Source organism: Globicephala melas, chromosome 15 (assembly GCF_963455315.2).
Source record: "Globicephala melas chromosome 15, mGloMel1.2, whole genome shotgun sequence".
Lineage (NCBI taxonomy): Eukaryota > Metazoa > Chordata > Mammalia > Artiodactyla > Delphinidae > Globicephala > Globicephala melas.
The window spans coordinates 68,781,084-68,799,548 of NC_083328.1; the positions used below are offsets into that span (position 1 = coordinate 68,781,084).

The 18,465-nt window shown below is 45.9% G+C and overlaps 1 protein-coding gene and 1 long non-coding RNA gene across 17 annotated transcripts in view; one reads left to right on the forward strand and one right to left on the reverse strand.

Moving 5' to 3' along the window:
• The window catches only part of PTPRT (protein tyrosine phosphatase receptor type T), a 1,174,296-nt gene that overhangs the window by 11,354 nt on the left and 1,144,477 nt on the right, over window positions 1–18,465 (reverse strand). For all 16 annotated transcript variants that reach the window (XM_060285697.1, XM_060285704.1, XM_060285700.1 and 13 more), the window contains one exon: window positions 501–626. In XM_060285697.1, coding sequence (XP_060141680.1) covers window positions 501–626 — 126 coding nt within the window. The remainder of the gene's footprint in view (window positions 1–500; window positions 627–18,465) is intronic.
• Window positions 505–10,987, forward strand: LOC132593552 (uncharacterized). The gene is made up of 3 exons (XR_009559201.2): window positions 505–631; window positions 2,561–2,647; window positions 3,186–10,987. It is a non-coding gene; the product is annotated as an uncharacterized lncRNA (long non-coding RNA).

An 18,465-nucleotide genomic window follows, 5' to 3' on the forward strand; every position in this document is an offset into this window, starting at 1 on the left:
TCCTGTTCACCATGAGCCCCCAGTAAAGACCAAGGTCACTTCAGTTAGCCACCATTTCATAGATCACTCATCTGTTCCCTCCCACCCAATACTACTCCACCCAGCAGTGAAATTCCTCATGGAAGCAACTTACTATTTTCCATCTTGGTGTTCCCACCATCTAGCCCAGAGCTTACTGGATCCAATCAAAGGCTGCATCAACTCATGCCGAAACAGCGTGACACAGGGAAGCGCTACATTCTGAGATTTTGTGTCTACATGGCAGCAAGTGTGTCAGGAAACAGGCAGATGGCAGGCTGGATGTCCCCCTATGTGTCTCTGTGTGTGGGAGCCATTGCTGGGTCTGGAGCCGGAATTGGCAAAGGCATCACTTCCCCAAGGACGAGATGAACAGGAGAGGACAGCACAGACTCCTGGCTGGCCTGCAGGGTCCTCTCCCGGCAGCTTCCATCTGTTTTGGGAAGGAGGAGTCTGGGAAGCAGCGGCAGCCGTACACTTACCCGAGCCATGTTACAGATGCGGAATATTCTGTGGATGATGTCCTCATCGATGTCTGCGGAGACGAATTCCACCTGGATGGGCCCGTAGCACCCCGAGGTCTTCTCAGGCCAGTACTGCATACAGAGCTGAGGTAAGGAAAGGGGTCACAGAAAAAGGCTAAGGTCAGGGGCCGGGGGCATTGGTTTCATTTATCATGAAGCCTTTCTTGCTGCCTGCAGGACACATTGGCTAGAAAGGTAGAGTTTTATGTAGGAAATTAGGCTCAGCTTTCCTGTTGGGGAACAGCTACCCATTTTCCTGGTTGTTGAAAAGTCAGAGCTCTGAGCACAGAAACACTGGGCTTAAACATCTTTGCTGTGCTGATTTCAAACCATTCGTTAGGCTTGCTGGGCCTCAGTTTTCCTCATCTGTAAAATGGGGGAAATACTGTCTACCTTGTGCTGCTGTAAGGGTTAGATAGAACACTCTGAGGAAGGGCAACTACAATCTTTAGTTCAACACAAATCATAGCAACTTTCCCCCATTCTAGGAAAACCTTCACAGTGTTTATTTCATCATCAGATCATGAGTAGTTTTAAAAAATACATAGGTTTTGGCATCAGACAGGCTTGGGTTCAAATCCAGTCTCTGCTGCTTACTAGCTGTGCCATCCAGGCCTCAGTTTCTCCTGTGTGAAATGGGGCTAATTATGCTTACCTTGCACCAAAAGATAATGTAACATGGTATTGAGAGATCTTGCCTATTACCTTTTCTATATTTTTGGAATTAGAAATTAGAACCTACAGCTGAGAGCAAAAGGCAGTGGTTGCTTTTCAACCTAAGACAATACTTCTCAGCAGAGGTTGCTTTGTCACCCAGGGGACATGTGGCAATTCTAGAGACATTTTTGACGATCACAGGTGGGGGCTGCTATGGGCATCTAGTGAGTAGAGGCCAGGCTGCTGCTAAATATCCTACAATGCATGTGACGCCCCCCTGAGAGGAATCTGGCCCCAGTGCTCAATGGTGCAGAGACTAAGAAAGCCTGGTCTAGGATCATAAATTGTCCATTAAGTTTATAGTGTCATCAAGTTTATAGTGTCATCAAGAGTGAGAGACAGATACTTTATGCCCCGGATCTGCTGAGTCACTAGATGACTATAGTTGGGGAAAGAAATATTAAGGTAGGTGGCACAGGTCGTGGCTCAGAGTAAGGCAAAGCATGCTTCCTCAACTCCTGGTTCCCAAGGGGCGTGGAGATGGACACTGTCCAGGGGCAAGGAGGAGAGCTAAGGTTGAGGCTGCAGGCTCGCTGGGACCACCCCAGCATGGATCAAGAGGCCACGTGTTAGAAAGCCTTTTCACCTGGGGGTTTCCCGGAAGATGTAGCTGAGACTCAAAGACCCACCAAAGCTTCTGAGATCCTGGCATCTCAGTGGGGTCTGCCACAGCCTATGCTGAGCTTGTAGACAAGGAACTAGATGGACAGAGGCTACCCACGGCAATCCGGTGGCCTCCTCATGACCACCACGGATGCAGGATTTTCATGAAGGTGATCGCTTTCCCTTTCATTGAGAGAACAGCCAACTCACCCTGGGTAGTCACATGCAAAAACTTTTTTGATTCTATCCTTCCTCCAGAACTAGAGGCAGAATGGACGAGCAGGGAGGAGGGAGACCGTAGGAGAGAAAAGCACACATCTCCCACCTTCCTAGCTGTGGAACCTAAACTCCAGCTTAGGGATAACATTTGTTCACATTATGGCCCACTGGCCAAACCTGGCCAGCCGTCTGATTCTATAAATAAAGCTTTATTGAAATCTAGCTATATTAGCCATTTACATACTTTCTGTGGTTGCCTTCAAGCTATAACGGCAGGTTTGAGTAGTTGTGACAGAGACCACACAGCCTGCAAAACCTGAAGTATTTCCTATCTGGTTCTTTCTGCAGAGAAGGTTGGCCAACTCTTGTCCTATAGGGCTATTCTAAGGATAGAGAGAGAACACATGGGAAGAAAGCCCTTAGCAGAGTGCCAGCATCCACTATATTGCAGCGACTCATATCATTCTTGAACCCTCTAGGTGCTGCACGAAAACAACAACAATGATCATAGCTAACATATAAATTTGAAGAATTCTTCCTCTTATCACCCGTCTTAAATAGCAAAGGTAAGCAAGATTAAGTTTCATGATGCAATTCCTGGGGGGGGGGGTGTGGGTGTGGGTGTGTGGGTGTGTGTGTGTGTGTGTAGGTGGGGAGTGCTGGTCACAGCGGTCTCTGTGGCTGGACAGTCATCTGCTGAGCTGTGCAGTAATGACAAATCCACAACTTGAACTTCATTTCTCTTTGCCATTCGCTCTTCTGACCTGCAACCTTCACAGTAATGAGGGACCAGTATAATAAGTCTGTGGCTGGCTAGAGAAATCAGCATTAATCAGAACTGCCAATTTAAAAAACATAATTGCCTTCATTACCTGCATTGAATCATGCCTTGCCAGAGGCTGGCTCTGATCCTGACATGAGGTACATGGGTCCAAGGCATCAAGGAAAGTCTATTATCCCCAATATTTTCAGTCTGGAGAGAATGTGGAACGATTTGTCTCTTTTAATAAGATTTCCAGACCAACTTCTCAAGCTAATAGGTTCTACTCTGCCTCAAACAAGACTCCTTTATTTTGGGACACTTCTCTGCGTTTGATTTTCCAGGTCACTCTCCACCATGTCCAGAGGGCTGGGAAAGGTTGCAGAGTCCTTCTAATCCTCCATCAGAGCCAGCCTTTCACTTGAGTTCCCTAATCCGTGAGACGACATCAGCAATGGTCTGGGTGACATTCAGCCGGGTAACGTGTGGGCAGATGTGGTATTTCAGCTGCCACGGATCATCAGGGTCTGCCCCCAGGCCGGGACGCTGCACATCATCTAGCCATGGGAAATGGGAGAGAGAATGGGGGAAGCCCATGCTCTGTTCCTGGTGACCCTCTGGGGCTCGGAAATGATTCTCATCAATAAGAAATGTCCTCTAAGGTTTAGCTCAAGACTGTCCTGGTGTCCAAGTGCTGGGGTTGTGCCTCAGTGGGTACCACCACTTTGGCCCATGTATGCAGCTTAGCAAAAGGTAATGGGGCTCCTGCTTGAGGCGCCCTGGGCTCAAATCCCAGCCCTGTCACTCCCTAGCTGAGTGACTTGGTCAAATCTCTTAGCTTCTCTGGGTTAAGTGATGAGTGGCTGTGACTCTGAATGTGTCTACTTAGCACAGGCGTCTGTAGCTAGTAAGTACTCCATAAATGTAAGCTATAATTATTTGGCAGTGTGGGAGAGGGTCACTCAAAACAAGGTGGATAAAGTGAAGGGTCTTTTTCCCTCTACTTAGCAGCCCGTATGAAAATTTCCCTTTAGGATAATAATACCCAAAGGACTGCCCTTGTGAAAATTCCTGGTCAGCCAGCCTGACAGAGCAGTGGGGACAGGTGCCACCTGTGATATGGGGACACTGTTCTGCATGGCAGAGGAGAGAGGACTGTGGGTTGTTCTTGAGAGGGACCTAGGAGATGGAAGAGGGAAAGTAGGAGCATAAGGGAACCAGTGAAAGGGCTGAGGGTGAATCAGTGTGTCATGTGAGCCCCCCTCTCCTAAACTCCTAAATATTAAGCAAATTTATAATAACAAACAAACACGGACAATGCTCAGTGTGCATGGGGGTTTCTTGTGGAAGCTGGTGAGGAACTGAGCTTTGCTCCCTTGGTGACTTACGTGGTCTCAGCTCCACTTCTATGTGAACTGAAGGGCCAGACCATGAGCACATAAGCATCGACAGTTTATAGGAGAGCCGCCAAGATGGTGGAGTAGAAAGACCCAGAGCTCACCTCCTCTCATGAGCACACCAAAATCACAACTATCTGCAGAACCACCATTGGTGAAAAAGACTGGAACCTACCACCAGAAGATCTTCTGCAATTAAAGACATAAAGAAGGAACCACAAAGAGACAGGTAGGAGGGGCAAACTCACAACATAGTCAAATCCCATACCCCTGGGTGGGTGACCCACAAACTAGAGAATAATTACATTACAGAGGTTCTCTCACAGGAGTGAGAGTTCTGAGCCCCACGTTGGGCTCCCCAGCCTGGGGGTCTGGTACTGGGAAAATGATCCCCCAGAGCATTTGGCTTTGAAGGCCAGTGGGACTTGATTTTGGGAGTCCCACAGGACTGGAGGAAATAGAGACTTCACTCTTAAAGGGTACACACAAAATCTCACACTCGCTGGGACCCAGGGCAAAAGCAATTTGATAGCCTGGGCCAGACCTACCTGCTGGTCTTGGAGAGCCTCCCGGAGAGATGGGGATGGCTGTGGCTCACCCTGGGGCCATAGACACTGGTGGCAGCCATATTTGGGAACATTCTACCGTGTGAGCACTGCTGGTGGTGGCTGCCATCCTGGCTCATCAACCCCACCCAAAAGCCTATAGGCGCAAGTGCTGGGATGCCTCAGGCTAAGTAACTAACTGGGCAAGGACACAGCCCCACCCATCAGCAGACAGGCTGCCTAAAGACTTCCTGAACCCACAGTCACCTCTAGAAAAGCCCCTAGACATGGCCTGCCCACCAGAGGGCCAAGACCCAATTCCACCTCCCAGTGGGGAGGCATAGGCCCTTCCCTTCAGGAAGCCCTGAAGACCCAGCCCGCTTACAGTAGGCAAGAGCCTACCCTGGGACCAGCTGGGCCCTGGCCCTGTACACTAGCAGGCCAACGCAAGCTTTGAGATACCCTAGATCCCATACCCAACTGTGTCAGGAATTGCCCCCCTCCAACCTGAAATGAGCTCAGGGATCCCTGGGCCCTGCAGCCAGACTCCAGGAACTGGCTCTGCTTGCCTGGCACTAACCCCTGAACCTGGCTTTACCTGCCAGTGGATCAGCAACAGCCCAAGAGTCTGCGGGACCCTGACTCCGGCCACCAGTGAGCCAGCACTAGCCCCGGGACACCCCTAGGGTTCCGCAGCCAGTGCCTTGTGACCAGGCCACACTAACTAGCAGCCAGCAGCATCTGTACAAGGCAGAGCTTGGCAACCAACTGGGCCAGGGGCCAACCAAGCCTACCAGACTGCCCACATACGCCGCCACAACAGAAGGACCCATGCAGCTGTCTTAGGTGGCACCCCAAGAGCATATACCTTGGGTGATGAGAGGGGAGTGCACTGCTGGGATGCACAGGACATCTACAGAAGGCCACTTATGCAAGGTTGAGAAACGTAACTAACCTACCACATATATAAAAATACAAATTGCAACTTAGACAAAATGGGGTGGCAGAGGAACATGTTCCAGACGAAGAAACAAGATAAAGCCCAGAAGAAGAATTAAGTGAAGTGGAGCTAGGCAATATACCCGAGAAAAAGTTCAGAGTTATGATCATAAAGATGATCAAAGAACTCAGAAGAAGAATGGATGTACAGAGGGAGAAATCAGAAGTTCAAACAAAGAGAAGAGATGATAACTGAACAGAGATGAAGAATACAAAAAATGAAATGAAAAATACACTAGAAGGAATCAATAGTAGACTAAATGATATGGGGGAATGGATCAGTGAGCTGGAAGACAGTAATAGAAGACAGAGTAATGGAAATCATTGCCACTGAACAGAAGAAATAATGAAAAGAAATGAGGACAGTTTAAGAGACCTCTGGGACAATATCTAGAGCACTAATATTCACATTATAGGGGTCTCAGAAGGAGAAGAGAAAGGACCTGAGAAAATATTTGAAGACATAATAGCTAAAAACTTCCCTAACCACGGAAAGGAAACAATCACCCAAGTCTAGGAAGTGCAGAAAGTCCCATACAGGATTAACCCAAAGAGGAACACAACAAGACACATTGTAATTAAAATGACAAAAAGATAAACAGAATGACAAAAAGACAAAATGACAAAAAGATAAACAGAAAAAGCAGCAAGGGAAAAGTAACAACATACAAGGGCACTCCCATAAGGCCATCAGTTGATTTTTCAGCAGAAACTCTGCAGGCCAGGAGGGAGTAGCACGATACATTTAAAATGATGAAAGGGGAAAATCTACAACCAAGAATACTTTACCCAGCAAGGCTCTTGTTCAGATTTGATAGAGAAATCCAAAGCTTTACAGATAAGCAAAAACTAAAAGAGTTCAGCACCATCAAACCAGCTTTGCAACAAATGTTAAATGATCTCTAGGCAAAAAAGAAAAGGCCACAACTAGAAACAAGAAAATTACAAAATGACAAAGCTCACCAGTGAAGGCAAACATACAGTAAAGGCAGGAAATCACCACCACACAAAGCTAATAGGGAGGTTAAAAGATACAGGTAGTAAAATCATCTATATCCACAATAAGCAGTTAAGGGATACACAAAACAATTAGATAAAATATATCAAAAACAGTAATCATGAGGGGAGGAGAGTACAAATGTAGGGTTTTAAAAATGCATTTGAAATTAAGAGGTCATCAACTCAAAATAATCACATCTCTATATAAAGACTGCTATACAAAAACATCATGGTAAGTGTAAACCAAAAATCTATAATAGATATACACACAAAAAAGAAAAAGAAATCCAAACATAACACTGAAGATAGTCATCAAATCATGAGAGAAGAGAACAAAAGAAGAAGAAAGCAGAAAAAGCCAAATCCAAAACAATTAACAAAACAGCAATAAGAACATACATATCAACAATTACCTTAAATGTAAATGGACTAAATGCTCCAACCAAAAGACACAGAGTGGCTGAATGGATACGAAAACAAGACCCATAGATATGCTTCCTACAAGAGACTCACTTCAGCTCTAGAGACACATACAGACTAAAAGTGAGGAGATGGAAAAAAGTATTCCATGCAAATGGAAATCAAAAGAAAGAGTAGCAATACTTACATCAGACAAAATAGACTTTAAAGACTATTACATGATACAAAGAAGGGCACTACACAGTGATCAAGGGATCAATCCAAGAAGAAGATACAATTGTAAATATATATGCATCCAACATAGGGGCACCTAAATATATAAGACAAATATTAACAGACATGAAAGGAGAAATCGATACTAACACAATAATTGTAGGGGACTTTAACATCTTAACATCCCACTTACATCAATGGACAGATGATCCAGACAGAAAATCAATAAGGAAACACAGGCCTTAAATGACACATTAGACCAAATGAACTTAACTGATATATAAAGAGCATTCCATCCAAAAGCAGCAGCATACACATTCTTTTCAAGTGCACATGGAACATTCTTCTGGATAGATCACATGCTAGGCCACAAAACAAACCTTGGTAAATTTCAGAAAGTTGAAATCATATCAACCATCTTTTCCGACCACAACACTATGAAACTAGAAATCAACTACAAGAAAAAACCTGCAAAAAAAATACGTGGAGGCTAACCAATATGCTACTAAACAACCACTGGATCACTGCAGAAATCAAAGAGGAAATCAAAAAATACCTAGAGACAAAACGAAAACATGACGATCTAAAACCTATGGGATGTAGCAAAAGCGATGCTAAGAGGGAGGTTTATAGTGATACAAACTTACCACAGGAAACAAGAAACATCTCAAACAACCTAACCTTACATCTAAAGCAACTAGGGAAAGAAGAACAAGAAAACCCCCAAAGTTAGTAGAAGGAAAGAAAGATCAGAGCAGAAATAGAGACTAAAAAAAAAAAAAAAAAAAATAGAAAAGATCAATGAAATTAAAAGCTGGTTCTTTGAAAAGAGACAAAATTGACAAACCTTTAGCCAGATTCATCAAGTAGAAAAGGGAGAGGGCCCAAATCAATAAAATCAGAAATGAAAAAAGTTACAACTGACACCACAGAAATACAAATGATTATAAAAGACTACTATGAACTACATGCTGATAAAATGGACAACTTAGAAAAATGGCCAAATTATTAGAAAGATATAATCTCCCAAGATCGAACTAAGAACAAGAAAATATGAAGAGACCAATTACCAGTAATGAAATTGAATCAGTAATTAAAAAACTCTCAACAAACAAAAGTCTAGGACCAGATGGCTTCACAGGTGATTTTTTTACCAAACGTTTAGAGAACAGTTAACACCTACTCTTCTGAAACTATTCCAAAAAAATTGCAGAGGAAGGAACATTCCCGAACTCATTCTATGAGGCCAGCACCCTCCTGATACCAAAACCAGACAAACACACACACACACACACACACACACACACACTCACTCTACAGGCCAATTATCACTGATGAACCTAGATGCAAAAATCCTCAACAAAATACTAGCAAACCAAATCCAATAATACATTAAAAGGATCACACACCATGATCAAGTGGGATTTATCCCAGAAATGGAAGGATTTTTAATATCCGCAAATCAATGTGATAAACCACATTAACAAATTGAAGAAGAAAAACGGTATGATGACCTCAATAGATGCCGAAAAGCTTCTGATAAAATTCAACATCCATTTATGATAAAAACTCTCTAGAAAGTGGGCAGAGAGGGAACCTACCTCAACATAATAAAGGCCCATATGTGGCAAACCCACAGCTAACATCACACTCAATGGTGAAAAGCTGAAAGCATTTCCTTTAAGATCAGGAACAAGACAAGGATGTCCACTCTTGCCACTCTTATTCAACATAGTTCTGGAAGTCCAGCCACAGCAATCAGAGAAGAAAAGGAAATAAAAGGAATCAAAATTGGAAAGGAAGAAGTAAAACTGTCACTGGTTGCAGACAGCATGATACTATACATAGAAAATCCTAAAGACGCCACCAGAAAACAACTAGAGCTCATCAATGAATTCAGTAAAGTTGCAGGATACAAAATTAATATACAGAAATCTGTTCCATTTCTATACACTAACAACAAAGTATATCAGAAAGAGAAATTAAGAAAACAATCCCATGTACCGCTGCATCAAAAAGAATAAAATAACTAGGAATAAACCTACCTAAGGAGGCAAAAGACCTGTACTCCAAAAACTATAAGACACTGATGAAACAAACTGAAGATGACACAAAGAGATGGAAAGATATACTGTGTTCTTGGATTGGAGGAATAAATATTGTTAAAATGACCATAATATCCAAGGCAATCTACAGACTCAATGCACTCTCTATAAAAATACCAATGGCATTTTTCACAGAGCTAGAACAAATAATTAAAAAATTTGTATGGAAACATAAAAGACCCTGAAGAGCCAAAACAATCTTGAGAAAGAAGAATGGAGCTGGATGAACCATGCTCCCTGACTTCAGACTCTACTACAGCGTTACAGTAATCAAAACAGTATGGTACTAGCACAAAAACAGAACCACAGATCAATGGAACAGGATAGAAAGCCCAGAAATAAACCCACGCACTTATGGTCAATTAATCTACAACAAAGGAGGCAAGAATATACAATGCAGAAAAGACAGTCTCTTCAATAAGTAGTGCTGGGAAAACTGGACAGCACATGTAAAAGTATAAAATCAGAGCATTCTCTAACACCATACACAAAAATAAACTCAAAATGGATTGAAGATCTAAATGTAAGACCAGATACTATAAAACTCCTGGAGGAAAACATAGAACACTCTCTGACATAAGTCGCAGAAATATTTTTTTGGATCCATCTCCTAAAGTAAAGGAAATAAAAGCAAAAGTAAATAAATGGGACCTAATTAAACTTAAAAGCTTTTGCACAACAAAGGAAACCACCGACAAAATGAAAAGACAACCTACTGAATGGGAGAATATCATTGCAAAGGATATGACTACTAAGGGATTAATATCCAACATATATAAACAGCTCATACAACTCACATTTTTTAATTCTGCTGATTGAAAAATGCTGCTGAATAGACATTTTTCCAAAGAGGAAATGCAGATGCCCAATAAGCATATGAAAAGATTCTCAACATAGCTAATCATCAGGGAAATGCAAATCAAAACCACAAGGAGATATCACCTCATACCTGTCAGAATGACCATCATCAAAAAGAACACACATAATAAATATTGGCAAGGATGAGGAGAAAAGGGAACCCTCATACACTGTTGGTGGGAATGTAAATTGGTGCTGCCACTGTGGAAAACAGCACGGAGGTTTCTCAAAAAATTAAAAATAAGAACTACCATATGACCCAGCAATTCTACTCCTGAGTATACATCCAAAAAAACCCAAAAGCACTAAATCAAAAGATGTTCATAGCAGCATTATTTACAGTTGTCAAGATATGAAAGCAACCTAAGTGACCACCAACAGATGAATGGATAAAGAAAATGTCGTATATATACACAATGGAATACCACTCAGTTATAAAAACGAATGAAATTTTGCCTTTGGAGCAACATGGCTGGACTTGGAGGGCATTGTGCTAAATGAAATGTCAGACAAATATTGTATGATATCACTTACATATGGAATCTAAAAAGCACAATAAACTAGTGAATATAACAAAAAAGAAGCAGACATGTATAGAGAACAAACTAGTGGTTACCAGTGGAGGGGGAGGGGTAATCAAGGGGTGGGGGAGTGGCAGGTACAAACTATTGGGTGTAATAAGATAGGCTCCAGGATGTATTGTACAACACAGGGAATCTAGCCAATATTTTGTAATAACTGTAAATGGAAAGTAACCTTTAAAATTATATTAAAAATTTAAAATAAATTTAAAAAGAGAAACAAAAGATTATAGAAATCTTGGGGGGAGGAGTTTATGGTTTCTTAAGGCCTTGGAAATAGGGGGTTCAAGGAAGTCCACTTGGCGGTCTAAAACCACAAGGACCCAGCTGACCTGGGGCCACACATACACTCAATGTAACATTGTTACCTTCTTCCTACTACAACTTGCAGTAGTTGTCTCCATGATAGATTCCAATCCTTTAGCCTATAGCCCAGCCTCTTCCTACCTTATATCCTAGTGCTCTGCTTCTCCTCCCTTTCTTACCCATCCGTCTAGGAGGGGTGGTGTTTCCTGCCCATAGGGAGGGCCTCGCCACTGCAGATGCACACGGCTGGGCTGATGACCACGCCTGGGGGGCCAGGGAGGGAAGCCACTGCAGCTGCTGCTGCTGATTTAGAAATGGCCATGCTTCTCCTGGAAAAGCAGAGGGGTTTTTGCTATTTATTGTCAGAACAAGTTAAACCAAGCGAAAGTCATGAAGCCTGTGTGGACAGCCCTGGAAGAGCTGCCATGCTTTATTCCACCTAGTGATCTCCACTGCTGCTTGGGACATAGAAAGATGTCCTTCAGAGGTGCACGTTCACACACGAAATCTAACACCAAGGTTGCCTCCCTGTTAGACATCATTTTCTTGCTGATGGAATCAGAAAGCTTGTTAGTCACTGAAATGAACACACTCTGATGAGTTAAATGAAAACTAGCATATGGCCTATTACTGGAATAAACAATTCTAAAGCATATTTCAGTACACCTTAGCTATGCCTTCTGTTAATTAAAAAAACGCTTTGATAAAATGGAAAAACCAAGTAATATAGCTTCTAGAGATGAAGGACTCTACTTATCAAGGTCCCTGTGATCAATCCCAGGCCACTTAAAGGTGAGGTGAATTCGTATTTTTAAGAGAAAAATATAAGAGTTACTTGAATTGGTTTTAAAAGTCAGATCAGTGATGACAAAATTCATTTAAATAGACTCCCATAAAGAGCCCAAAACATATCACTGGCTTTAACACTGTGGCCAGGTAAGGAAGACAGACTATAGGGGAAGAGGAGGGCGTGAAGCCAGGGAGAGAGAGAGAAAGGCACATGGACCATAATCAAAGCACATTTGCCCATCCATTCTCCATTCACCTATCCATCGTCCCATGAGGTGATACTGCAATTCCATGTAGTGGGTGGAAACTCACTCTTAGGTACATCAGAGTTTGTTTCCGGGAAGGAAGGGTCGGAGTTTAGGAAAATATCTACAGAGGAAGTAGGGTGGGTGGAAGACAAAGGCTCAGGGCAGGTTTTGGAAGGAGGTAATAGAGAAAGATGAATTATGCAGCTTAAGAATGGAACGGCTTTTGGGGGAGGGGTGGAATGGGGGGGGAGGAAGGAAGAAAGTGGTTTGGGCAACAGGGTGGGGGAGAAGATGTGCTGCCAGCCACCAGGTGTGAGGAGACAGGTGGGGTTTAAGAACCAGGATGTGCGATGTTCCACCTTCAGCCACGGGCATTGCTGAGATATGAACCCCATGTTGCCGCCAGTAAAGCCTGAGCTGGAACTTGGAAGTGGACATGAATACAGGACCCCCTTGGAATTCCCAGAAATCTTGGGGGTGGACAGTGGAATTTCCCACAGGAAGGGGAAGAGGAAACAGAGCCTATTTTGTTTAAATCTTCAAAGATAGAGTGAACTTGGCTGGCATCTGAGTTATACTAACTTCATAGATGATAACACTGAGACTTTGACAAGGTAGGAAACTGGCTTAAGGCAACACAGCAAGTAAGTGGCAAGGCTAGAACTTGAACTCAGGTCTCTTGACCCCAAACTCCTTATTCTACTGTTCCAGTGGGGGCTGAGACAGAAACACCACCCCCTGCAATGCAGAGACACAGACGTGGGCATCCCGTGTATTCTGCTAGCACGTTAGGCTGTGTTTTCACAAGCCAAGATAAAAATGGGGGTATCAGTGCTTGCTGATGCTTGTCCAGGCACAATGACAGGAAAAGACATCTCTGAAACATTGCCCCCGCTTTCTTCCTGGGAGGATGACAAGCTTGCCTCTCTCACTTCCAGAAGCTCCGTGGGAAGGCATGTTCTTGGCCCTCACCTCCCTCACCTTTTCACTTGGCTTTGCATCGCCTGAACTCTCAGACTTTCCACAGCATTTCAGAACCGGGGCCCTTGTTTGTTTTAAAGTAAGCAGCATTCCTTCCTGCTCCATATACCCAGGTACCAGCAAGCCACTGCTTATCAGGCACGGGGGCCCTGGAAATCCTGCTGTTTAAACGGCGGCGGAAGTCTTCGCCATCCCTGGCAGGGGGCCCTGGGCCTGGGTCAGGGGTGGCTGTGGGACTCTGGACAAAGCCTGCCTGGGCTTCAGCTTCCTGACCTGCAAAATGAGAGGAAGTGGACCTGGGTCAGACCAGTGGTTTCCACAGTGGCGTCCATATAGTTGGTAGGAGAAGCCAACGAGCTATCTCCAAGGTCTTCAAAAGCCAAAGGGGATCACACCATTGTCCTGAGTGGAGGACACCGAGTCTCTGGCTTTAGAGCACCTCATTGTTTTAGCTTTGTGTATGGCCTGCAGATCAGAAATGCATTGAGACAGTTATACATTATGAATTAGTCAATACAGTTTGGGAAATAAAGGCTTTCAAAGTGGCAAGTCTTTGGAGGGAAGACATGGGAAATGTTGAATGGTGTTGGAGAATACTTAGTTTATAAAATCTCTAAGAGGTAAGCAAGGTAAAGCGTACTGCCTAGAATTAGAGACAAGGAAAATACTGAGCAGCTCAGGGGATCCTCCAAGCAGAGCCAATATCATAAAAGAGTAGAAACTTCCAGGAATGCTCAAGCCCCAGCACTTATTCTATGGAAACAACAGAAATGAGGCCAGGTCTCGCTGACCCCCAAACCTGACTCCAGGCCGGGTGGGGTCATGGTGGTCATCCCCTGCTAGTTCCTCTGGTGCTGCCTGCCCGCAGTGCTTGGGGCAACATGACGTGCTGCCTGGACCCGGTTCTCCCATCCCTTCTGCTCCCTGCTCAGCTTCTCCCCGCAGCTTGAAGGTCCTGGTGCAATGGTTCCAGCTAAAGATGTTTCCAGCCTGTCTGATGCCAAAGAGAGTCTAGGAGGTGGATAGTACTTCCATAGAACACCTGCTCCATGGGGATTGGGGACTTTTTTTTTTTTTTGCGGTATGCGGGCCTCTCACTGTTGTGGCCTCTCCCGTTGCGGAGCACAGGCTCTGGAAGCGCAGGCTCAGCGGCCATGGCTCATGGGCCCCGCCGCTCCGCGGCATGTGGGATCCTCCCGGACCGGGGCACGAACCCGTGTCCCCTGCAGCGGCAGGCGGACTCTCAACCACTGCGCCACCAGGGAAGCTCCTGGGATTGGGGACTTTTTTGTGCCTCTTTTGTGCTTTGCTGTGTCTAAGTTTGTGCCTAGCACATGGTAGGTTCCCAGTAAATGTATGTTGATGAATGTCTGATTGAATGTGGCCCAGAAAGCGTGCTCCTTGACCTTTAAAAGACCTCCCTCTGGCTCAGCACGCCTCTTGCCACTGGTGAGAGGTTCTCCTTGCCTCTCCCCAGCCTGCTCCCTCACAGCTCCTGAGGGACACTGATTCAGACACAGATTTCTCCAGCTCAATCCACTTTCCAGCCCGGTACCCCTGGCTGATTCTGGCTTTCCCCAGGATTTCAGTCTCACACTCTGCGCGGGCTGTAACTCCTACGCTTCTAGGTCTGAATTTCTGGTTTCATTTTTGCTGCCTGTCTTAGCTTCTTGGAACTGCTGTAGCAAACTGCCACGAACGCAGTGGCTTAAAACCACACAAATTTCTTACCTGGAGGTTAGAAATCTGAAATGAGGCTTCAGGGGTTAAAATCAAATGTCAGCTGAGGTGTCTGTGTTCCTTTCTGGAGTCTCTAGGGGGAGAGGCCGTTCCTCATCTTTTCCAGTTTTAGAAGCTGCCAGCATTCCTTGACTTGTGGCCCGATCACACCAATTTCTGCTTCCACTGTCACATGATCTGTTCCTGATCTCATCCTCCTGCCTCCCTCTTATAAAGACTCTAACAGCAGGGCCACCTGGATAACCCAGGACAACCTACCTATCTCAAGATCCTGAACTTCACCACATCTGCAAATTCCCATTTACCACTCATACCTTCATAGATGTAGGGATTAGGAATGTAGATATCTTTGGGGGGCCAAGATTCTGTCTACCACCCAGACCCACCCCATGGTGGGCACAGAGGATTCTAAACGATAGTGGGTGTGGCCTGACCAAGAGGGCTCCTCTCTGGTGTCTGGTCCCCATGGACTCTGGTCTCATCGTAGAGCCCACAAAGATGGAAGAGATCTTGTCAATGCTCTTGGGTGTAGTTGAAGAGGTTCTTCCTGATGTGCCCCTCAGAAACCACAGTGTCATTCGCTGGAGGTTGTGGTTAGGATTTTGCCCCGCTAATCTGACCACAGCCCTTTGGAGTCCCAAAGAGCTTAAAAAAACCTCTAAGGTCAATGAAGTTGCTTTGGGAGTCTTTATCTTGAGCCCCCACTGCTCATAACTGTCTGTGAACAGCAGCCACTGCGGAGAACGGAAAAATACCCGTGGCTGGGGATGGCTGGTTGCATGACGTGGTACAGGATTCTGAACAGAAGCAGACAGATTTGGCCAGCAGTGCAAGAAAATAAAGCACCCGGAGAGCTTTCATCCTCTGCACAACCTTATTTTGCTACAAATGATAGGTAGTCACCAACACAAGCCCTTACCGGTTGGTCCCCAGTCAAACCACAGGATGTGGCACTGGTCCTCTTGGGAGCAGTCTAACAATACTCAGGACCTATGGCAGACCTGTCTGTGCGGCTGGACTGGCCAAAGTCGAGGGCTGCCTCAGCCTGGGCAGGCTGGCAGACAAGTGCTGACGCCACTTCAGAGCGCCACCCCTCCAGGTGCTGAGGGCGGCTTTTCTGATGCTCACGCTGCGTCATTGTTTATTTTTGCAAGGCGCCCAGCTGTTGTGGTGATGATATTTATATCAGTAAGTGCTCTATTCATCTGCTGATTTCAGGGGATGCTTGCCAGCTGCACACGGCAGCCAACCTCAGGGCACTTCTGAGCCTGGTGTTTTCGTGTTTAGAGAATCAGCTCTCAAAGGCTGTGCCAACATCTGGAGCTGAAAGATCTTCATTCACCCAAGAGCCACCCTCGAAGGGGGAGCTATAGCCAATGACCTTGACCCTTGCTACTTTACGTGTCCCAAAGTGAGGTTCTTTGAAACTCCTCCTCTGTGCCTGAGCTCCAGTTTTGCAATAAGGAATGTTGGGAAAAGGGCTCTGCTTCACTCATGGACCAGAGTTCACTGTTTTACTTTTTCAGGCAAAGGGATGGGGTGGTGATGCCTTCTGACTTTGGCACTCTGCAGGGGTCTCTGTTTTATGGGAATCTGTCACATTTCATGCTTATCTCAGATCCTAACCATCCATCGTTCAGGCCCTAAACCTTGGAGTCATCCTTGCTTCCCCTTTTTCTCTCACATTCCCTATTCAGTCTGGCAGGATATTTTGTTGGGTCTACCTTCAGGATATACCCAGAAGCCACTCCACTGCTACCACCTAGGCTCAAGCCACCATCACCTGTCACCTGGATTACTGCAGGGGCCTCCCTCTGCTTCTGCTCTTAGCAACAACTCTGCCCCTTCCCGCACCAACAGTCTGTTCTCCACACAGTAGCCAGAGGGATGCTTTAAAGAATCAAGTCCAATTACTTTTTCAAGTCGCTCCCCTGCTCAAGACCTGTCAATGGCTCCTCATTTCTCTCAGAGCAAAATCACAAGTTCCTCCTATGAACCCCAAGGCCCGTATGACCTGGCCCTGCTGTGTCTCTGTGTCACACCGGCTGCGGCTGTCCACACTGGCTCTGCTCCAGTGGCAATGGCCTCCGTCTGTTCCACCACCATAAATCCTTGGTGCGGGTCATGCCCCTGCCTGGGATGCTCTTCCCTGACATGGTCACTTGGTGCATTCTTTTTTTTTTTTTTTTTTTTGCGGTACGCGGGCCTCTCACTGTTGTGGCCTCTCCTGTTGCGGAGCACAGGCTCCGGACGCACAAGCTCAGCGGCCATGGCTCACGGGCCCAGCCGCTCCGAAGCATGTGGGATCTTCCCGGACTGGGGCACAAACCCGTGTCCCCTGCATCGGCAGGTGGGCTGTCAACCACTGCGCCACCAGGGAAGCCCACGTGGTGCATTCTTGCACCTCCTCCAAATCTGCGTTCAGATATGACCTTCTCAATGAAGCCCACCTTCATCACTCGATTACAGGCGCAGCCCGTGCCCCAAACCAGCCTTCCTGCCCTGCCCTCTTATTTTTCTTTTTCCATACGCTTGTCACCTTTAACATATAATTAAGTCCGTTACAAAGTGTTTGCTGTTTATTTCTCTCCTGCTTGAGAATAGAAGTTGCATGAAAGATGGGAGTTTGCTGTTTTGCTTTCTCTGTCATGTTAACTGATGCATTTCCAAGCACCCTAGAACAGCTTCTGGCAAACAGCGGCTACTACACAAATGTGGACTGAATGAATGAACAGACGCTCTCCTGAACGACTCTTACATGCACATCCCCAGTTGCGCTCAATTTTGTCCCCTACTACAGTGGTCTCCAACCTTTTCAGCACCAGGGGCCGGTTTTGTGGAAGACAGTTTTTCCAGGGACCCGGGGTGGGGGGAACGGTTCAGGAGGTGATGCGAGCGATGGGGGGGGATGGGGAGCGATGGGGGGCAGCAGACGAAGCTTTGCTCGCTGACCCGCCCGCCACTCACCTCCTGCTGTGAGGCCTGGTCCCTAGCAGGGGTCCGTGGCCACAGGGTTGGGGACCCCTGCCCTACTACCTGTTGACCCTTGAACAACATGGGTCTCAACTGTGCGGGTCCATTTATATGCAGATTTTTTTCGATAGTAAATAATATAGTACTACAGGATCTGCGGTTGGTTGAATCCGTGGGACACAGAATCGCAGATATGGGGGAACCGCGGATACGGAGTAACGGCGAATACGGAATAGCCTTGTACACAGAGGCGCCCCGTACATGGAGGGCCGAGTACAGATTATAAGCGAACGTCTGACTGCATGGATGCCTGGTGCCCCTGACTCGCGCTTTGTTCAGGGGTCAGCTGTGACCTGCTCCTCTCCTTGCCTTCCCAAACCTCCTGCTGCCTCTCACACTCCTCGCCTGCCTTCCCCACCTTGGCCAGTCGCATCCCAGATGCCTGACTGTCCACACGAGAACCCCTGTCA